Source organism: Xenopus tropicalis, chromosome 3, assembly GCF_000004195.4.
Source record: "Xenopus tropicalis strain Nigerian chromosome 3, UCB_Xtro_10.0, whole genome shotgun sequence".
NCBI classification, from domain to species: Eukaryota; Metazoa; Chordata; class Amphibia; order Anura; family Pipidae; genus Xenopus; species Xenopus tropicalis.
This window is the reverse complement of record NC_030679.2, coordinates 125,044,034-125,067,102: the sequence shown is the minus strand read 5'-3', so window position 1 is coordinate 125,067,102 and position 23,069 is coordinate 125,044,034. Positions and strand designations below refer to the sequence as shown.

General features: G+C 41.9%; 2 protein-coding genes across 4 annotated transcripts; both read left to right on the top strand.

Moving 5' to 3' along the window:
- Positions 1 to 27: 27 nt before the first annotated feature.
- Positions 28 to 8,434, top strand: tmem127 (transmembrane protein 127). Of its 3 annotated transcripts, NM_001016932.2 has the most exon segments (5): positions 109 to 120; positions 3,316 to 3,581; positions 4,345 to 4,509; positions 6,411 to 7,060; positions 7,093 to 7,772. In NM_001016932.2, coding segments are annotated over 3 exon segments (714 nt in total). In that variant the 5' UTR covers positions 109 to 120; positions 3,316 to 3,337; the 3' UTR covers positions 6,716 to 7,060; positions 7,093 to 7,772.
- A 3,379-nt stretch (positions 8,435 to 11,813) lies between these two features.
- Positions 11,814 to 21,327, top strand: stard7 (StAR related lipid transfer domain containing 7). Its single transcript, NM_001128008.1, is given in 8 exon segments — positions 11,814 to 12,087; positions 12,924 to 13,084; positions 15,625 to 15,674; positions 15,765 to 15,875; positions 16,425 to 16,507; positions 17,846 to 17,945; positions 18,081 to 18,165; positions 18,296 to 21,327. Coding segments are annotated over 8 exon segments (993 nt in total). The 5' UTR covers positions 11,814 to 11,860; the 3' UTR covers positions 18,472 to 21,327.
- The last annotated feature ends 1,742 nt before the right edge of the window (positions 21,328 to 23,069 follow it).

Here is a 23,069-nt window from a genome sequence, read left to right as displayed (position 1 = left end):
ATCCCGGAATGCCCTTCTGTGGTACAAGGAAGGTGTTACGTCATGATGACGCAGTTTGGAGGCGGAAGTCAGCTGTGCTGAGGTTCGAGGTCCTGGGGGAGAGAAGGACCGGGAGCTGCGGTGAGTAAATCGATCGGTTTGGCGCCTGGGATCGACACCTTTGAACTCTTTTACTGTTCGTGAGGAGAGAGGGAATAGATCAGAGTAGGCCGCCGTATTGCCTGACATCTTGGCTCCGGTAACTACAAGTCCCAGAATCCGTAGCTGACAGTAGAGCGCTTGGGTTGGAGTTTGGAGTCTCGGAGGGGTGACTCGGCAAGCTTAGGGTAAACTAGAACTATACAGCCCCTTGTACCGGTAATACTGCCATGTCTATTGGCAGCTTTTATTTCTAAAGCGCCGACGCGTTCCCTGGCGTTGTACAATGCGGATTTGGCGCAGCTGTTCGGTGTATCCCCCAGCAGCCCCTTTGTTATGAGGCGGCTCTGTCCCGAGTGGGTGGGTAGAATGTGCTTAGCCAATAAAGCTGCAGCTCAGAGTGGGCTCTATTGCTGGCAATGGGTTAGAGCTAAGAGGAGACTTGATCTATTTGGGGTAATGTGTAACTTTGTAACAAATATTTTGGCTGTACAATTAATTAGGGACAACCAGTCACACAACAGCTGAAAGGTTGGGTTGAACTTTATTACTTCTCTGGGTGGCACCAATCCTGCAATGCCTGGGGGCACAAGAACATAGGGGTCCCTACATTCTCCTCTGGTTCCCTCCCAGGGGTGTCATCCACAGGGACCCTAATGGGACAGGAGGGGGTTCCTAATGCTAGTACTCCAATGGGTTCTGGGTGTGCTTAGGGGTTCCCATCACCTCTTCTGATTTGCCATTTACCCCTCAGTAACACCAAAAAATAAAAATGTTTTTAAGTAATCATAATACAATGCACTGTTGCCCTGCACTGGTAAAATTTGCACATTTGCTTTAGAAACACTTCTATAGTTTATATAAAAAGTTGCTGTGTAGCCATGGGGGCAGCCATTCAAGCTGGAAAAAGGAGAAAAGGCACAGGTTACATAACAGATAACAGATAAAACACTATTGTATTGTACAGAACTTATCTGTTATCTGCTATGTAACCTGTGCCTTTTCTCTTTTAAATGGCTGCCCCCGGGGCTACACAGCAGCTTCATTTACTAAACTATAGTAATGTTTCTAAAGCGAATACAGTAGTAGTAGTTCCTTTTATACACTTTTTTGGTGTTACTGTTCCTTTAATGATTATGGCTTTTCTTTAGATTCTGATTTGTTTTTCTCACTGTTTCCTCCTTGCTTAGCCAACACCTATTCATGTACAGCCAGTTGTTGTTGCTTTCCTGGGCTAGAGTTGGTGTTTCCCTGTGCCCCCACACCTGTTCAGCACCTCTTCCAACAGCTGCAGGATTGCTAGGAATTGTAGTTCCACAACAACTTAATAGGGGCTTGCATAAATGGGTGAAAATCAGAAAAATAATACAAATTTGTAAAAGATTCACCACTGAAATTTGTCACAAGTTACAATTTTTATTGGGTCAGCGTTTCGGTCCTCATCTTGGACGTTTATCTAGAGAAGATATATATATATATATATATATATATATATTTATTTACTTTTTTTCCTCTCTCTTCCTTGTGAGGCCAGTAAATGCATCACCCAGTTACATTCCATTCTAACCAGTAATAAAGGAGCTGCCTATGTCACTGCTTCCTGTTCTCTGCTATGTTTTATGGCTGCGGCTTTGTTGTTGTTGGCCCCTGGCCCTTCCCATTTATTTTCATTGTCTTTGCTTTGTTATTGATCTTCTAACTCCAGTTTAACAAACTTTGTCTTTATTATAAAAGGATAGGGAAAGCCACAAATGTGTAAGACAAAAGTAACCCCATTAGTAAAATCCTCACTGCTGGTGCTCCTCAAGCAATTGCTTGGCGGCACCCTCGTCTTTACACGTGTGCATTATTTGGCCGAATAGGGAGCTTGTGCAGTGGGCCCCAGTAGGTTGGAGGGGTTCCTTACAAGATGCTACATTTTTTTGTTTATTTGTCCTTTACCAAGAGTGGCAGCTTATTTACAGCTCAACTAGAGCTTCCATCATCCTCTGAGAACCATAGTCAGTGGGAGCTGGGGATAGTCTTCACAGTCACAAGGCACAAGTAGGATATCGCTAAATCCAACGAGTCGATTGTTACTTTATATCCCTGGGTGTGACATTGATAGTAATCTCTAAGCCCCTGATTCAAATCCCAGGCTCTAATCTATGTCTTTATTCTCATTAAAAACATATATATATATTTTTTGCTTGAAACTAGGATGTGTCTAGTCTGTAGCTGAGATGCCTGAAAACACAGTAGTTGAGCCTCTTTTATCCATATTCTTCCATCATGCACTCATTCAGGTCAGATTCAGACCTCAAGAATTCTAAGGCTATTGCCACAAAGGGTGAATTCTCGGTCTGTGAATAATTGGAGGCTGGGAGTCTGCACTACGCCCTGAACAGCCTTTCCATGTGCCTTCACCCGGAGCTACTGCATTGGCCCAGGCACACCGGGATGCATTTCAACACCAAAATCCCCTACGTGTGCCTGCACATGGACTGATGCAGTGGCTCCAGATGCAGGCACATATGAAAGCTAATGGAAGTGTAGGGGCTAATACTCACCCTGCATTTATCCAAGAACCAGTATCATGTGGCTTAGGCCTAAGGGGGCTAGTGTCTAAAACCATTGCAGTTTAGTAATAAGGCTTGAAGCAAACATACTTTGTACATATTGGTTTAATTGAAAAATTAAAATTTATTTCTTCTACTAAACAGGTCAAAATCTGAACTGTTAATAAACCAGAGGTCCACTGAGAAGCCTACGTATAAACAAAACTGCTCTCTTTCCCCAGCATAGCCTGCTGGGCTTTGAGATAAAATTATTATTATACATAGGTTTCTATGTAGACTGCTGATTTGTTAGAATTGCACTCATAAGAACAGGAAGCAGATTGTGACTTTCAGTTTCAGATTTTGCCCTGTTTAGTATAAGAAATAACAAAACTGTCCTCTAAGCAGGAAGCGCTCCCTTCGTTGCCTGCACCGCCTGGTGGCAGAATGCAGAAGCATTAATGCATATAAACTGATAAATTAACCAATTATAATAATTAACTAAAAAAGTAACTAAATAGCTAGTTAAAAGTCATCGTATCCTTTTGTGTTCCATAAAAATGAATTACTCTGGTGCTCTACAGAGCTACCGTTCCTTTATATTCTCATCTATTAGAACCTGTTTTTCTCTTCTCTGCAGAGTGAAACTTCTCCTCTCTGACATGTTTGCACCCGGCGGGTCCGGTGGCTCCTCCATGCCAAGAAGAAGGGGTCATGGAACACATGCTCTCCCTAAGCAACCTGAGAGGAGCCTTGCCTCAGCACTCCCTGGTGCACTCTCTATCACAGCCCTCTGCACTGCACTAGCAGAACCTGCCTGGCTCCATATTCATGGAGGGACATGTATGCGCCAGGAACTTGGTGTGGCAGATGTTCTAGGGACTGAAGACCCTAAACTTTTGAGTGGTGGGTACTTGTCTGGTCTGATGAAATGGTCTTCAGCAGTGTTCGTCCATTTATTGTCATCCTAATCTCATCTAATATGCAGTGCTCTTCACCTGCTGGGACAGATGAACTTAGTATTGTTTGTTGTCTCCTGTGTTTAATATTAGGGATGCACCAAATCCTTATTTTTGGGACTTGGCCAAATTCAGAACTCAATCCGAACCCTTAAGGTGGACATTACATGGCCGATTCAAGCTGCTGATATGGGTCCTTTTGACCGAAACGATTTACATTCTCGCTGGTGGGATGGCATTTTGGGGAGATTAGGGCTGTGGAACACGGGGAGATTAGGGCTGTGGAACACGGGGAGATTAGTCGCCTGCGACAAATCTCCCGTGTCGCAGGCGACTAATCTCCCCGTGTTCCACAGCCCTAAATGTGTGGCCTAAAGTCACATGATATTTAGGATTCAGAGCTGATTCTGACAGGCACTTAGATTTGGCTGAATCCTGGATTTGCCTGATATTTAATATATTTTATGACTTTTATGTTACAATTCAGGACCTTTTCTAAATAGGGTTTATCCTTTAGTTAAATCATTTCCCAGTTGTCAGTGAAGCCTGGCAACCACAGAGCATTCTGAATTCCAGTTTTGGCATCTACATTATAAAAATTAACTTCATTATTAATGCTAAGCCAAAATTGCTAAGGAAGCCAATTCTCTGGTGCCTTCAAAACACTGTTCCAGATATCTATGTGCTGATGTATCCCCATTTCTCTGCAGAGTTCTGCATGAACCGTCAAACCATTCTCCTCCTCCGAGTTATCGCTGGCTTCTGCTTTCTGGGCATTGCTTGCAGCATGACTGCATTCCTTCTCGATGTGTTTGGACCCAAGCACCCAGCACTGAAAATTACCCGCCGATATGCGTTCGCCCACATTCTCACAGGTACCCGTGCTGTCCTGTTTCTATGAGGGAAAACCTTTTGTTGACAATTAAATCTGTTTTAGGAGAGAGAACCTCTAGTTGTATATTCCCAGCATAGGGACCATGTATCTTATTGCCTACACTCCCCACTATTTTAATGGTGGGATAAAGTCATGAGTCAACTCTTTTTCTGAATTTTTTTTTTATAATTTTCTACCACTAGGAACATTAACGCCAACAATGTATTTTATATGCATTTAAACTTAATAAAGAACTGCGTGTTTGCTTTAGAAACACTACTAACTAGTTTATATAAGAAGTTGTAGCCATAGCCATAAGGGCAGGCATTTGATCTGAATAGGCACATATTTACATAACCGATAACAGATAAACCATAGAATTTAATGGGGTTTATTTTCTATACAGGTCAGATATCATTGTTGGCTCTCTACAGAACTATAAAATATGACATTTACCTTCAAGAGATAGTACGTGCTTGACAGCACAAACTATAAATGTAAAAAATATATTTTGAGTTTATGACGTTACCAGCCTTTTAAAGAGGATGTTACGTGTTATAGGTGTACCTATTCTAAGCAAATTTTAATTCGTTTTTTCTGATTTATTTTGCATGGATTTGGATTAGCTTTGCTGCTGTGGATTTTTTCTGATGAAACAGGATAGCTGGAAATACTTTATTAGTGACTTCTAAAATAAAAAATAGACTGAATGCGAGGCTTCCGTTTATTGTATCCTTATCCCATAATTGACTATGTATTTTTCATGCCTTGCCTTCTAACTTCCAAACTGCTGTATGGTTTCTAGGATAAATAAGCTCTAGCAGCCAGATAATACTTGTAATTTCAAGCCTTTTCTAACAAAGTATGTACATATTTCATTAACCATAAATACCATGATATCCCCCCTTTAAATAAGAGATAAAAGCAGCAGCACTACTACTACTAGCAGAAGAGGACATAAAAAATACCAACCTTGTCCAGACTTGCAAGCCAGCATCATAGTCCGAGAGAGACATTTATGGCTTGAAACAAACCAGTGATATTTCTGTAATGAAGCAAAGCAGCCCTTTAAAGGTGAAGGAAAGTCATTTTGGCATTTTACTGCCAATAGATTCGCCACATTAGTGCCACATAGAATGCTATTTTTATTCTGCAGAAAGCATTACCATACCTGAGTAAAGAGCCATAGAAGCTCCCTCGGTTTGTTTAAGATCCCAGCTGCCATTTAAGCTTGGTCTTTATAGCTTCTGGTTGCAGCTCTAGCCATTGGTAGCTCAGATTACACATTCCTGAGGGAGGGGAAAGGGAGTACTTAGCATTCTTTTGGGAGGGGTGGCGCAGGAGAGGGGAAAGAGGAGCAGACTCTGGCCCCAGGAATGAAGGATTTCAGATACCCTAAGAAACATCTAGATTCTACATTAGGTTCAGTGCAGGATCCCTCTTGTGAGAATTTGAGAACCAATGTCTTTACCCTATGTGTTCTGGCCAAACTGCTTTCAGGCACTATGACCACATCTTTATAATATAAAGTAGAGGTATAGGATCTGTTGTCTGGAAACCCCTTATCTAGAAATTTCCGAATTACGGGAAGACTATCTCCCATAGACCCAATTTGAATCAAATAATTCAAACATTTTTAAATTATTTTCTTTTTTTTTCCTGTAATAATAAAACAGTACCTTTACAATTGATCCTAAATAATATATAATTAATCCTTATTGTAGGCAAAACAGCCCTATTGGGCTTATTTATTGTTTAAATTAATTTTAGTAGACATCCAAAGATCCAAATTACAGAAAGGTCCCGAACATTTTGGATAGCCAGTCCCATACCTGTATAATATTATTTTCCTGTCTTTGATATCTCTATGCCATCTCTATAATTAACCCACTGTATTTGCAGTTTTGCAGTGCGCAACAGTGATTGGATTCTGCTACTGGGCTTCGGAGCTTATTCTTGCTCTACAGCAACAGCACAAGAAATACCATGGTTCCCAAGTTTATGTTACTTTTGCAGTCAGTTTCTACCTGGTGGCAGGGGCTGGTGGAGCATCAATCCTAGCCACGGCTGCTAACCTTCTCCGCCATTACCCTACAGAAGAAGAGGAGCAGGCTTTGGAGTTGCTATCGGAGATGGAGACTGACTCCTACCCAGCAGAGTATGATGTCATGAACCCGTTCCAGCCACCGCCTGCATACACACCATAAAACCAGGGGGCACTGGTAGAAACAAAGCTCCTGCTATAGACTGTCTACTTTTACTCCAGACTCGAGACAGCCTGCATTTCCCACTGCTTCCATCGGGAGGAGGACATTTGAGACTTGTTGCCCTAACAGAAGGGTAGTCTCTCGCTCCTGCAGCCAGGTTTTAATGGCGGACCTTCACATATTGCTTCCTTTGCCTTTTGTTGTCTGATTTCTCTTATTGGGGGGGGAGGTTTAAGCATTCACACCCTGAATTATTCTGTTTTTCAAATCAATTTCATATATATATATATATATATATATATATATATATATATATATATATATATATATATATATATATATATATATATATATATATATATATATATATATGTATGTACACCTGAATATATAAATGGCAAAACTGAACCACCAGACAGGGCCTGTAAGGCCGCATCTGCTGTAAATGGATGAAATAAGATTAATAGTCTTTGTGGGAAATCCATGGGGCAGTACAGAACAGTAAGACTTTGTGGTTATTTACTGAGCAGTTGCTTTTTTTATGGCTTTGGTCACTTTTTAAGTTTCAAATATGCCCTGGTATTTAGTATCACTGTTTTCCCACCCACATCCACAGTACAAGGCTGTATTTATATACATGTGTTGTGTATATAGTTTTCATTTGGTGTTTTTTACCCTCTGATTCACAAGACACGCATTTTTTGTTGTGTCTCTTGGAATCTAAGATTCACATGGCACACTAATGGCACGCTACTGTTTCCGATGTACTGCTTTCGTAGGCATTACCTAAAAACCTGGTACAGCATTACTTCTATTCCATAACATTATTTATGTCATTTACAGTAGTGGAATGGGTGGGCATCCCATAGATGCTGTTATTTTTTTTTTTTATACATTGGAGTTTAGTCGTTAGACATTGACTTTTTGTTTTTAAACGTAATTGGCATAATTTATCAACACCGGCCAAAATTGCATTTGAGCTGTAACCAATGGTAACCAATCATATTTTTGCTCTCAATGTTTTATCTGCAGCTGGCTGAAAAATGAAAAAAAAAAACAAAAAAAAATTAAAATTATTGATTTGTTGCTATGAGTTACTGCCCAGGTGCAAATTTGCCTAGCATTGGTTGATATTTGAGCACAATGAGTTATTTAAATTCTATACATTTGATAGTGGTTGATTGTATGTATAAGCCTCTTAAATTATTTTCTGTATGCAGAAATTTGGTCTTCTAGTCCTATCCCCAAAATATCCAGTCATTTGTTTGGTAAAGCTGTTGGCATAGTGAGACTAAAATTTTAGTTTGATGTAGTGGATCTAGTGGATTTGGATTAGGTTGAAATCAGGAACAATGCCATGAAGCCAGAAATATCTGAATTTATTTTTAAAAGCAACAAGTTAGTTAGAAATGCCAAAAACGTTGGGCAGGAAATGCCTTGCTGCTTATGAAACCTAATTTAAATAATAATTTTATTTGCATTAATGTTTTATGGCTTACCATTAGCGCTATGGACACTTTCCACCCCCACCACAGGTTTTACCGTCCTTGTATATGCCATGTGGAGGCAAGGCTTTGGCTCTCCAGCTTAATATAAGTACTCCCCCCCCAACCATTCATTGGCAAAACAGGCTGGTGGGTGCTGAGATTTGTAGTTTAGGCACAGCAGGTTTGTCTAATCCCTGGTTTATCTGCTTTGACATGGGTGCATAATACTTTTTCAGCATATAGAATTGACCCTGATGATGGAGATCAGGGGTAAGATTCTGTATGGCGATACAATTGTATGCACCATACATGTATGTAGATTATGGTGTCATATGTGCAGCTATGCCCATAGCATGTCACTTAGGGAGGATGGGCAGGCTTGTCCCTGCAGTGTCATTGCTGTTATAGGCTGCAGTGCCAAATATTGCTGGGCCCAAAATGAAGAATGACCCATCTAGTGAACAACCAGCCCTAGCTATGGGCACAGGCACCTCAGCATTACCCCTATGAACAAAGCCTGTAGTGATATTTAGGATGAGCTGGCTAGGACTATGGCAAGCAACTGTTCCTGCAGAGATGAAAACACCCAATCAGCTTTACAAATTTACATAACTACTTGTTTATTTTGAATACCGCATATCTGGTAATGTATATCCACTGAATTTAGTTTGTGTATTGTAATCTGGGATGTCACACTGGTGGCCTTTCAGCTGTTGTAATTTTAAACTCTTCCCTGAGCATGCTGGGAGAGGTAGTTGCAACACCTGGATGCCCACAATTTTGACATCTCTGTTTTAAGGGAATAACTTGTTTTGTTCTGTCAACCTGCTGTGTTTTATTGTTTGCTCTAATCATGCTGCTTTGCATTTTTTTTTTTTTTTTTTTTTTATAAAAAAGAAAAAATGATATTGCCTCGTGTTATATTATTTAAACTTAGGTTTGTGTGCACGTAAGAACAGGGTCTGTCCCTTGGGATTTAAAGGACCAGCACCAAAGTTTCTCACTGTCGGCTCTATGACTATTGAAACATGGGTTATTTCCTCAGTGAAAAATTTCCCTGCCCTCCCATTGACTTTAGCTGGAAAAATAAGAATCAACCAAATCCATAATGTTTGACTGCATAACCAGCCCTCTATTAAATATTTGGTGTCTCAGTGAGTAGCACCTCTGCCTGCGGTGCTAGGGTCCCCAGTTTAATCCCAGCCAGGGCACTATCTGCAAGGAGTTTGTATGTTCTCCCCTTGGCTGCGTGGGTTTCCTCCCATGCTTCAAATACATAGAGGCAGGTTAACTGACTTCTGACTAAACTGACCCATAGTGTGTGAATGTGACAGGGACCATAGATTGTAAGCTTTGGCTAATTCTGGCCCTAGGGTCAAACGATCAAATTACAACAATGGGTATAGGAGCTGTAGGAGTAAGGACCTTATTGGTAAATCAGTGCAGTCCCCGATCCGACAGGAAAATCAAATCTGATTGATCCTTGGCCAGTTTTTGGCTACATATGTGGCTGTCGGAGAGGCCTGTCAGAGGTCCACACACACACACAGGCAAGACAAATCGACAGCTTAAATCTGCCTATGTATGGCCACCTTTTAGCGTGAAGACACACAGAGCTACTAGTAGCAGCTACTTGTCATGGCTACTAAAATAGACAATGCTGATCATTTACTGATCATTGTCTCTATGTGTGTTTTAGCAGAGGCAATTCTCAGTATTGTCTATGGCAGGGCATTTTCTACAGTTTAGTAGCTGTGAAAAAAGTAGCTGCTACCAGTAGCCCAGTGTGTCTTCACCCTTAGAAATTTGTTCATATCTGCAGATCCTCTGGACAAATACTGTTACATTGGGTAATCTAAGGCCAGAATGAATTTATTTTAATTGTTCAATTTGCAATTCAGTGATTGAAGGAGACATATATGTGAGTACTTCCTGAAATGTCCATGTTCTTGGTTTATATTGGAAAAACAGTTGAGGCTGTGGCACACGGGAAAATTAGTCGCCCACGACTAATCTCCCTTGTTGCGGGCGACTAATCTCCCCGAAATGTCATCCCACCGGCGAGGATGTAAATTGCTGGTGGGATGGCATACATGGCGCCACGATTTCCCCGAAATCGCGGAAGTTGCCTTGAGAGGAAACACATCTCTCCGTGTGTCACAGCCCTTAAGCCATTTAATTAAGGGTTTGCTTTACCTAAATTACATATAAATATAACAGAGATAAAAACCCTGCAGCCCTGTACTTTGCTCAAAATCATCAAAACCATCTTGTTAGTTCACTGAGAGCCATGGTAATTAATAAAGACCCAAAACCCATAAGTGGGAGGGGGAGCAAATGAATAGGAAATGACTTTGCCTTGAGTCATATTGGATTCAAAACTCAAAAATATCAGTTTGGCCTTTTGCATTTCATGGTGTAATCTGGCCCCAAGCATTTCATGACAAGACACAGTGTAGCAAGCAGATCTGGACTGAGAATCATCATAGGGCCTGGGATTTTATATATAGAAAAGTCCAAACAGCCCCCACAGGACCAATAGTGACTCTATGGCATCTTACAGCAGCCCCTCTGGCATTTGCCAGAATCTAAAGACTGTCAGCCCAGGCCTAGTGGCATGCCACTCACTTTCAAAGCCATGCACAGGCAGCAAAGTGACATCACAGTCTTATTTTGCTATATTGTGACAAAACTCTGGTTGGGACCTTTGACAGCCAATTTGGGACTTCAGGTAAGGCGTAGTAAAAAGCCAAAGGTACCCATTTGCTAATGCAAACTGGCCATGTGCATTATAGGCTCAGAATTTGCTGGCATTTCAAGTACACAGACATCCCTAGAGCCCCAATAAATAGTGCCTGTCTATGGCACCTTACAGCAGCCCATATGAACCCATATTGCTTGTGGCCTTGTGTACAGCGCATGTAACAGTGATGGACAGTATGTGAGTTAAATAGGAGCCTATAACAAGATGGCGCATGAATGGAGAGTATGCCATACTGGGCTAGAAAGTTAGCTATTTGCCCTGCTGGGTGGGCACCCCAATACACACCCCAAATTATATTTTTTTTTGTCCTTTTACAACACAAAACCTCAGCATTTTTATTTTATCTCAATAAATTTCATGGGAGAAGCTCTAGCAACAAATTAGTTTAGTGTCAACGTCATGCGGTGCTACTTAATAACGTTCAGCACAGCCCTGAGCACTGTGTTTCTCATTAATCTCCCTGTAAAGGGTAAATAAGGACATTATGTGCCTAACAGGCACTGTGGGTGAGGTGAATAGAAACTGACTTAATTATAAAAGCAATAAATTCCACCGTAACTCTCCTAATACGAAGTAATTTGCAAGTAAGACATGTTTTTTCCGACTCCACCTAGTAATATGGCCGACTATTCTATAATAGAGTCTAATTCCCCCAGTAACATGGACGGCTATAGGCTTAGTTATTCCCCAAGTAAGATGGCCGCATTCACGTGTTCCGTCACGTTATCCCACGCTTCTCTATTGCCCTTGAGCAATCCCCTGGTTTTCAAAGATAACCATTGATTGACTAGAATACTATCCAATAAGCATGCGCTTGAGAGAAAGGTCATCCAATCAGTTCGCGGGTGGGCGTTTCTCCTGGGCCACAGTACTTCTGGCATGCTGCGGGCCGGGATGTGGCAGCGGGCATTTCGAGGGGCTTCAGCGGGGGTCCTGGGTTGGTTGCGCTCCCGGCTGCCGCCCCTGTGCTGGAATGGCTGCACCGGGCAGCGCAACGCTCGGGCCCTCGTACGCGGGCTACGGTACAGTAACAGGCCGGGGAGGACGGGTAGGCTGCTGGCAGCGCTCACAGGGGCCTTCTTATGGGATGAGGAGCGAGTCCGGGAAGAGGAGATCGTAAGGTCAAGTATAGAGAATAGGCGTGCATGCTAAAGCTAGTGTGTGTAACATATTAATGGGGAGAAGTGGCCCCGGACCTAGTGCAGAACTACCATTCCCAGAAGCCTCTGCAAGAAAATCTCTACAGGTCTGCATGCAAGCAATGCAGCTTTAAATAGAATAATTCTGCTTAGAGTGTCAGTGCTGCAGAACACCATTGGGTAGGGCTTCTGTACATGCAACTGTCTACTGGGCCTGTTGGTTCCAGTCACTCTGCAGCTTCTTTATTTATAGAAATATGGCCTTTTAAACCTCATTCTGATTTGGAACAACTGAAACACATCAACCTGATGATGTTTGTTTGGTTGCCATGCATTGGAGAATGTAGTATTTTAAAGGGGAAATTACCCCCTGTAGCTGCTTTTTCTTAATGAATAAAAATCTATGTCTAAATGGTTCCCAGTATACATTCATTTCGCATTTCCAAGTTCATTGTAAATGTAATTGTATTAGAAAGCAGTGTTTATCCCTTTCTGTTCTCTGTGTCTTCTCTGCCTTCTGCTACATTGTTTCAGGAGTCAGAGCCAGCAGTGCAGAGAATATAAATATTCAGACAACTAGCAGTTATAATTACAAGTAACAATAAAACACTGGAAATATGTAATGAGTGTATATTGGAAAGTTGTTCTATATTCTATCATTAGTCTTTCATTATGTTATGCATGTTCACCTTTATGGATTATGAGAGGCCTTTTTATTAATGAGTGGGGTTCTATAAATAGATGATGATGATAGGAGCCCAAGACATTTTGCTAGGGTTTGCATTAGCAACCTGACTCATTGCCCATTCCCCCTGCAGGCCAGCCGAGGACATGAAGCGAATGCGACTGGGAGTGGAGAGGTTCCAGGGGCAGACTTCCACCTACAATGAAGACCAAGGATGGGAACTGGTAATCGACAATAAGGAATTCAAACTATGGAGGCGCCCCATTGAAGGAACTCACCTGTACCAGTACAGAGGTAAGACTAGCACACTGCATAAGGGCCATGACAGACAGGGAGATTAGTTGCCGCGCCACGCAGCGATTTGTCGAAATCGCTGAAGTTGCCTTGAGAGGAAACTTCAGCAATTTCGGCCCACTTATGCCATCCCACCAGCAATTTACATTCTAGCCGGTGGGATGGCATTTTGGGGAGATTAGTCGCCCAGTGACTAATCTCCCCATCTGCCACAGCCCTAATAGTGGGCTCCATCATTGTGTCATAGTGTCTGATTGGTCAGTGCATCCTCTGGTCTCTGGTGACCTTGGGCATTTATACTTATTGATCTCCACTTTGGTATTTATATTTGTAGAATAGTGGTTGCCCATAGTGATGCCATTGGCGCTTGAGTTTGGCATACTGGGGTAATTCTTGTGGCAGAAACAGTTTGGATAATTGCTGCCATACTTCGGTCTCTTACTGCTCAGTGCTAATCATGGCAATTGTTGTTGTTACCAAAGGTGGCCATACACGGCCGTACTGGGTCTTTTAGACCGATTCAGTAGCTTATCTGCCCGTGTATGGGCATGGACAACGGGCCTCCCCAACCGACATCTGGCCTAAAATCGGGTAGGTCTCGATTGGGCAGGTTTGATTTTTCCATCGGATCAGGGACTGCATTGGCTCGTTGATGTGGTCCCCAAACCCACAGTGCCTGTGTCTGCCTTTTTAAATCGATTGTTTGGCCCCAAGGCTCCCATAGGTGGGAATATCAGGAGAAGATCCGCTTGCTTGGCGACCTCTCCATTCGAGCCGATCTTGCCGTGTATGGCCGCCCTTAACACATTAATGGGAATGTTAACCCACAAAATAAATAAATGAATGTACATTGGCTCTACAGCCTCAGCACTCCTGCAATTTATATTCATTTCTTTGTAACCTGGGTTTCTGGGTGTGATTAGTTTTTACACTGCTAATATAGTAAATTGAAAACAACAATGCCACTTGCTGTGCATTTCCGCTGACTGGCTGCAGTCAGAACAAGTGAAGCCTTGTAATAAAACATAGAAGACTTCTTTAACTTAAAGGGGATGTTCCCTCTTTGCAGCAAAGTGATGCTAAAAAAAAACACTTTTCCATTTGCAATAGTTTGATGGAAAAAATAGCTGCTTACCTTTAGGCAACCTAGGTCTCCCTCCTGTAAATGCAGATATGAGCAGGAGTTAGAAACTTAGTGACTGTAAGAGAGACTGCGCATGCACCGCCCCTACATCACCTTCCTGCAGCCAATCAGAACTGAACATGTGCAGCCCAGACACACACATTGGCAAATAAAGCTGCTACTGTCCTCTGTAGCAAGTAGGAAGTTTCATGAAGTCTGTATCTGCCTGACAGTGGGTAAGCGCAAGCTTTACAGTTATTAAATACAAGTATTTTAGGGCGTTATTGCAAAGTCCTGCCATTTAAGCATCATTTCGAATAGTTCGTAATCCTTTTAAAAATTCTTTTTCTGACTGTAGCCAGTAGGTGGCGCTGTTGTTTTAAGTTATTATATTAGGAGTGTAAAAACTACTAATATCTATAAGACTAGTAAAAAAAAAAATATGCAAACTGCTTTAAAGAGCACCCTGAGCAATTTTACTTTTATTTGCTTTATTTGTAATTCAGGGTTCAGTTCAGGGGTTTCCTTTAGTTGCAATGACTCCAGTTAGCCATTTTATAGGTGATTCTGCAGCTCTTCTATGCTCCCTGCTTTCTTCAAGTTTGTATGTAAGGTAGTAGGACAGAAGTATGAATTTTCTGGCTTTTGTTTAAGCTGCTTGCATTCCCATTTTATATCTTCCTTTGCATGGGAATACAGGAGTTAACTGATCCCAGTCTTCTCTATGGGGACTTTACTGTCTAAATGGCTAAAGTCACAATTGTCTTTGCTTTCACAATTGACTTTATCTCCCATCAGATATACGTGTATGTTCTGTTTTGTGCTTGTAGAGGTGACTTTATACTGTGCATAATATTCACAGAGCTGTTAATAAATAACCATATAAAGTTATGGCACCGTACACATCGATAGCATTTCTGCGGGCAAACATAGAATTAATGCCATTGGATACAATAAGCAACGGCTGTGCTTGATGTAGGTACTGCCCCTGGCACTTCAGTGTTCGCTTATAGCAAGTTTGCTTCTATGTGGTGAAAAATTTGGTCCGACAGGGTAAAGCCAGTACTCGTATAGTAATATAGTGACCTTAAAGGGGTGCGTCACTAAATTAACTTTTAGTATGACATAGATCTTGATATTCTAAGACAATTTGCAGCTAATATTTATTTGTTGTTTTTATTTACCGTTTTGTTCAGCAGCTATACAGATTGGTTACTAGGGTCTTATTTACCTTAGCAACATTTCATTTATTGTATTTGTATTGTATTTTAAATACAGTAGCTGCTTATTATCATCTCCAATAGTGGGGTACCATGTATTGCCATGTACTGGTAACATGTAGTGCCACGTGCTGGCGCTGATACATACTAGTGCACAAGACATATGACTAATCCCAGGCACCCCTTTCTCATTTTAGTGTTTGGGTGTTACAGAGACGTCACCCCTCGTCAGTTCTTTAACGTTCAGGTAGGTAGTGTTACCCTTTATGTTATCAGTATTACTCCTGGGTTTGAGGCTAGTTCTAACTGTCCTGCTTTCCATCCCCCCCGCCCACAGCTGGATACAGAGTACCGCAAGAAATGGGATGCACTGGTCATCAAACTGGATATCATTGAGCGGGATGCACTCTCGGGGTCTGAAATTATTCATTGGGTCACTCACTTTCCAGTAAGTATTATTTTATTAGCTGCAGGTTATTGTTGTTGTTTGTTAATGTAGCGCAGATATATTCTGCAGCACCAATAGAGGTTATACCTCATTCACATCAGTCCCTGCCCCCAGAGCAGCTTACAATCTAGGTCCCTATTACATTCACACAGACTATGGTGAATTTAGTCAGAAGCCGATTAACCTGCCTGTATGTATTTGAAGTGTGGGAGGAAACCTAGTGCCTAGAGGACCCACACAGACACAGGGAGAACATACAAACTCCTTGCTGATAGTGCTCTGACTGGAATTGAACCTAGAACCCCAGCACTGCTATCCATTGTACAACTGTTCCTTCCATGTTCCTTTGATACATTAGAAACAAGTAACCAAGAAGTAACAAACTGTGTATATTGTGAATGTAATGATAACCAAAGCTTGTCTGTCTATCTATCTATCTATCTATCTATCTATCTATCTATCTATCTATCTGTCCCTCTCTCTGCCTATCTATCTATATCTGTCTGTCTGTCTGTAAAATGTTATAACAAGATCTGTCTTTCCTGACAGTACCCCATGTATTCGCGGGATTACGTCTATGTAAGGAAATATCACATTGATCAGGAAAACAACATTATGGTATTAGTGTCACGGTAAGTACTTATCATGGATTCCAGTAAAGGCTTTTTGGTTCTGGAGATTTGAATGGAGTGGAAGGACAGCTTATAACATGTCTCTGGTCAGTATGTTGTACTCAGAGACCTTGGATAGAAATCTTCATTTGTAAAAACAAAGGATGTCCCACCTGCTGCCTTCCATATTCAGTCAACTTTCCACACTGGGTTGTGTTTCGTAATTCTGTTTTAGGCCCAAAGGTTGGGTATCCTAATTATTAGGCTTTGGAATTAAAGAAAGTAATAATAATTAGGTCTTATTTACAAATACTGGTGCCAACCTGTAGTGTGAGTGCTGTGACATATTGTAGCCAAGCAATTTTTGGATTGGTCGCTCTAAAGTGGTACAGCTTCGGTGCAGTCTCTGTGCGCATATATAACTGAATCATTCATGCAGTAATTGTTTAGATGCCCAACAAATAACGAAAGAGGCAAGGAACGTGGTAGTAGTGCAATACGCCGTAACTGTGTGCTAAACCAGGAGAATTTCTGCACATTTCTGTGCACCCCTGTCTGTCTGCATATTGGGGAGTGTTGTTCTGCCCTTCCCTTGCTGCAGCGTTCAGATATATTTATTCCGTGATGATGTTCATATCAGGCAAATGGAAAAAAGGCTGTATGGAAGGAAGCAGAATGCACATCAGCTGGGAGTTCTCTGTTGTTATATTGAGTCAGTAGAGGAGACCAGATAGCCCCAGAGTATGACACATTGCCTATTTGTGCCGGGCATGTTAAATACATCATCATACATCATTAGCCAGCAGCCATTTCCTCCTGACACCCATTTGTTCCTGACACCCATGTACACACCGGCCTCTCTTCAGTTCTGCCCATCAGGCTGGAAGCTAAAAATAAACCACATGTATATTTTTGGATTTATTAGTGTCTTTTATCAAAAGGGAAGGTATACCTTTTTGTTTCTTGAAGATGTAAGTAATCTGAGCAAGTTTACAAGTTACAGAAACACCTGTGAAATTGGAGGCTCCTGTCCCAGAGAGCATGCACTCTAAATGCCAGTGTATCAGAATCTCCTGGTGGGCCCCATAACTGCCTTTTAGTTAGATCACTGCATTTCTTGAAAATTCAGGGACATATCTAATAAATGCATGTTGCATCTACATATAATTGCAATCAGTGCAGTCCTTCTATCTGGATTTTCTAGACATGTCCCTGAAGGTTCAAGTGATCTGGCCAACATACCAGCCTCTATGTGGCCCAGTCCAACACTGGGATGGTAAGCATAGTTTGGAGCATAGGTTACAAGCAGTTATTACTTTCTGGTTTCATGAAGTGAGTGCCTGTGTCTTTTTTTCACAGAGCGGTGGAACATCCTTCTGTTCCGGAATCGCCAGATTATGTCCGAGTGCGCAATTACCAGTCACAAATGGTTATTCAGCCTCACACAACATTTGATGAGGTAGGTGCAAGATGGGATTATAGGTCTATATAACTGAGCTAATCCTTGTAGTAACAGGGAAACATAATGACACCAGCCTAGAAACTTGGCATGAACTGAGCCCTCTTTTTTTTTTTTTTCCCTCCTCCCCCACAGAATGGCTTTGATTACCTGTTGACCTACAGCGACAACCCACAGACTGTATTCCCACGCTACTGTGTGAACTGGATGGTGTCCAGTGGTAAGTTTATCATTTACACATGGTAGAATGCAGCATAGCAAGCCGTTGCACAGTTGATAAACATGTGACTTACAGTTCACAGTGCTCACTGCGGTCTTAACCTGGACTTGTGCCCTCTCCATTGCTATAGGAATGCCGGATTTTCTGGAGAAATTACACATGGCAACTGTGCAAGCTAAGAACAAGGAGATTAAAGTGAGAGATTACATCTCCTTCCGCTCTCAGGATTGTGGCAGCGAGAGCCGAGCCAGCCCGGAAAGGAAGAACGCAGCTGCCCATCCTGCGCCGCACATGGAATATGCATAACACGGCCAAAGGAATGCTCATTTCATTTCACTGTCAGGGCTGTGCGGACCTTGAACAGATTAAGGCACTGGTTCATACCTATACCAACAGCCACTCTAACTGGAACATTACTGAACCCCATACAAGGCACTGGTTCACCATTGGCTTTACACTGTGAACTTTAATGACAGCTTGGGGCCCTGAAGAGTTAGTTGGCAGTACAGGTGGCATTTTTTTTGTTGAGTACGATCTCTGTGTCTAAAGGGTGGCAGTTGTCAGAAATGATGGTAATTCACTCGTATTAACGTACATTGCTCGGAATGAGAAAGGGTGCTCCTTGTTCAGTTCGTTTTTTTTCTTGTTTTGCTTGTCCCTTCCACCACTGGCATTAACACGAGATAGAGAATGGTGCATATTGAGCAGGACTGTTCTGGCAGTTTATGGATTCTGGCAAATGCCAGAGGGGCTGCTGTAAGATGCCATAGACAGTCACTATTTATTGGGCTGGTGGGGGGCTGTTTGGGCCTCTGTGTACTTGAAATGCCAGGGCCTATTTTTAATCCCAGCGCAAAACTAGTAGTGACTACACTATGGCTCCTATCCCTGCCCACATACAAACTCACTCATCATGACTTTGCTTCAATGTACATGACCATATCTTCCCGGAGGGCCCTGGGCAGTGCCTGAAGCAGTGTGTGCTGTAGGATAGATCTTAGATTGGATGTTTGACGGAAAGACTTTGCTCTTGAATGTAATATAAGAAAAATCTCTTTATGGATATTGTTGCTGAGTGTGCACAAAGCAAAAGATTGTACAAAGTCCCCAAAGATAAGAATCATTGATTGAATCGGTTATCTGCAAGCGTGACGGGTAATGGTTAAGCCTGTAACCAAGTGTGCCATCTGCCAATTAGGTGATCAGCTAATAGCCAGCAGGATTTTGGGCCATCTGCATAGCCAAACCCTATGCTGTACAACAATGGTGGATAATTGCCTATTCACTGTATACAAAGGGCTAATGAACACTCAAGCCTCTCCTAGCTGTATAACGAGGGTGCCTTTAGTGCGTACTTCACTTCCGACTCTTAGCTGTGAATCATTGTTCAGAAATTGCTGTTTATCACTTCGCTGCAAAGGCGCAATACTTTGAGGAACAGAAAAGTAACATGAAGAACAGTGTGTGTTGTACTAAAGGAGCCTTCAGACGGGATGTGCTTTAAAATCCCACCTACGCTAAAAGCATGCCGCAGCGGTGTACAAGCCCACCACTTGCAAATCCCTCACCTGTACAAAAAAATGAATCATCATATTCATGGAATTTACAGAACAATTGCTTAAAGGTGCAAATTGCACCCCCTCCAAAAAAAGCATTTTTGAGAGAAAAATGATAAATCACAGCACTTAGAAATGCTGCTTTTAGTTTTCTGTTTTTTTCCTCCCTCCTGTTTTGCATTGTAAAATACGCCTCTGAACAGGAGAGCCCATTATCGCCTTTAATGACTCCGTAATGGACCAACCTGTTTCCAAATTCGAATTCTTAACCTGATCGTTGGAGCAGTTTCCCAATTCTCTGTTATGCCTGGTGGACTGATAAGAGAACAAGGATTTCTAAACCTGTGCCGTCCATCCCTGGATCTATAGCTCCTATTTATCGGATGGTCAGAAAATGAAGGGGATGGGGGGCACAGATTGGAGACCCCTGGATTAGTAGCACTGAAATTCCAGGTGTATTTGCTTTGTTTATTGAGGAAGTAAAGGCTGGAATAAAATTAAAATGACAAAAATTGTACTTTTTACATGAGCTGCGCAGGAGCCTCTCTGTAGGGAGCCCTCCCCATGTGGTCTGAGCAATGGAGCAGTGTCCCCAAGCCATGCATTGGTACACCCCAATCCAGGAATGCTGTGTGCTCTCAGTGATAGTACTGGCAGGGACATGGTACCACTGTGTGTGCCTTGGGGGGGGGGGATCTATAGCACCTGTCAACAGTACTGGGTTGAAGCAGGCTGCTCCATCGGCCAACCTTCAGCCATAAGGAAAAACAGAAAAGGGTAAATTAGCAAACATTTCAATAACCAGCAAGCTGCAGAATGTTAAGTACATTAGAGCCATTAATTAAGGGCACAGGTAATGATTTGATTCACTTCACGATCCTTGGATTTATTTCGGGTTTGAAATTTGACACTTTAATCAGATTAAGGGGGAGGGGGGTGCAAATGCCATCATTTTTGGTTTGGCAAAATTTAATTATTGATTAAGGGAGGGGGCATATTCCATTTCATTATCACCAGTTTTCTGACAGAGTGGAACACATCTGGCCTTATTGAGAGACAAAAGGTGTGCAAATAGTAGGAAATAAGAAGTTCTTGGGTAGCTAGCTAAAAACAGGATTTGAATGCAAAAGTGCTGTGGAGAGCAGCTTCTGCTTATTGATCTCTATTCCAGCCTTTAGTTCCCCTTTAATACTTATGAGGCTAAGGATAATGGCTGAGTGCATCTAATCCCCTGCATGTGGGTAAGAGTCCAAGTTTATCAAGGACACGCCAAATATTTATAAAATCTGTAACCCAGTCCCTTCTATGTTTGCACTACTTACCCCTTTTTAATGTTACATTTTGGCTGCCGGTAGTTTTTTTTACTTTGGTGATTGATTAAATATAAATATGTACCAAAATGTCTGCCTTTCTTCTCTGCAGTTCCACTGAGCATGGAGATACTGATGCTTGTGTTCCTATTAAAGCCAGTGTAGCATACAGTGTGCCAGTATTTAGCCAGAAAGGGAATAAGCTCTCTTCATTGTTATATTTGTACTACCGGTAGTCTGTTTTTTTGCTTTTTAATTTAAGCGTGAGTGATTAAATGTACGCATTTGTACAAAAATGACTTCCTATGTTTTCTGTGAGTTGGATTATTACGGGGATTCTGCTGTTTGCTTTCTCTAAGAAATCACACTGTACCAGGCAAATGACTGAAAGGGGTGCTATGGTATAATGGAAATAACTTTTTTTTGGGGGGGGCACATAATCCCTCTTGAGTCCAATTAGATTTAGACTACCATAGGAGCCAAATTGCACAGCACAGTGTCACAAAGTGACTGATATGATAAATGCTAGTAGATTGATCAAAACTGTCAAACACCCCACCCCGACAATGGGAATACCAGTGTTATAGATTTTATAGCATTTCACACTTCTGGTTATGTGAAAAACTAGGCAGCTGCCTCCACTTTGAAAATGCCATTTACAACCCCTTTCATCTGTTTCTACCCCTGTGATGTCATGTTCATGCCCCTTTGGCTGCTTGGCCATGAACCCTTCTTATGGCTTAGGATTGTAAACAATAGGAGACCTATGGGACATGATACAGAGTATAGCCGATCTGCCAGGAAGCTAATGGCTGCAAGGCTGGGCTGCATGCTGAGTCACTAATACGTCCACATAAGCTTGGAGAAATAAAGAAGCAAGTGGAGCTGTAAGTGTTTCCATTAGATACATGCAAGTACGGTGGCCCTTTAGGATGTGCTACATTTTGCTAATAACAGGGAAGACCTATGCTGCCAGTTTAAAGATGAAGGTAACATTAATATAAAAGGCAGTGCAGAGGCCCAATTTTATTATTTCCATCCTCCTTTCCCCTTTGCAAAAACATAGGTTACTTATCTGCAATCCTCTAAACCGGGGTTTAATCAGTGCCCTCAGGGTAGAGAGTATGCAGAGCTCCACACAAGCACAGTCCAGCTTTACCCTTTGTAATCAATGATGCATGGTGTATGTGGGGCATCATATCATTAATGCTCCTTACTGAGCTTGGGACACCAGTGCTGCAATTTTAAAATTGTGGCCAATATTTTCCATTGGCCACCTGTCTACTTCCATGGGTATAAACTATAACAAAAGGGGGAAAAGGGGAAAGTTGTGCTCAACCACTAAATTGTAAACCATTAGGCAGGGGTGCAATGAGGTTGTGACCACAAAATACATATAGACAACAACAAGAGATCCTCTGCACTTACCCATTATCAATATGTATAAATAGGACATTAAGACATTCTGTGCTACTAAGAAATGCCCTCCTCTTTAAAAAAAACAGGGATTGTTTGTCCATACATTGCAATATACTTCAAGCTGGCCAACTGCGTCAAAGTCATCCCTTCTGGCCCATCCTACACTGACTTATGCGATTCATTAAGAATTCTACTGCTTCAATATACATTTAACAAAGGGACTAAGTTTTACCTGCTACTTTCTTGCTTTCAAGGTTAAAACCCCCATATGGTTGCCCTTTTATTGGCCCATTGAGATCACCTGACTGTAGCTGGGAAGGGTGGGGGCTACAACATGGAGCTGGCCACTGCTCCTGTATAAGCTATAACAAAAGTGGCAAAGGGGGAAAAGGGTAAAGTTGTGCTCAACCACTAAATTGTAAACCATTAGGCGGGGGTGCAATGAGGTTGTGACCACAAAATACATATAGACATATTCCCTGGGTATAATGCTTAGCTGCATTATTGTGTGCCAGCTACCTGCCATACCATGGAGAATTCCTTCAACTTGATCTTTGTGCAGACTTCTACGTTGCCTATAACTTATCGCTGGTGGCCATCTAATAGATATTTATGGTAC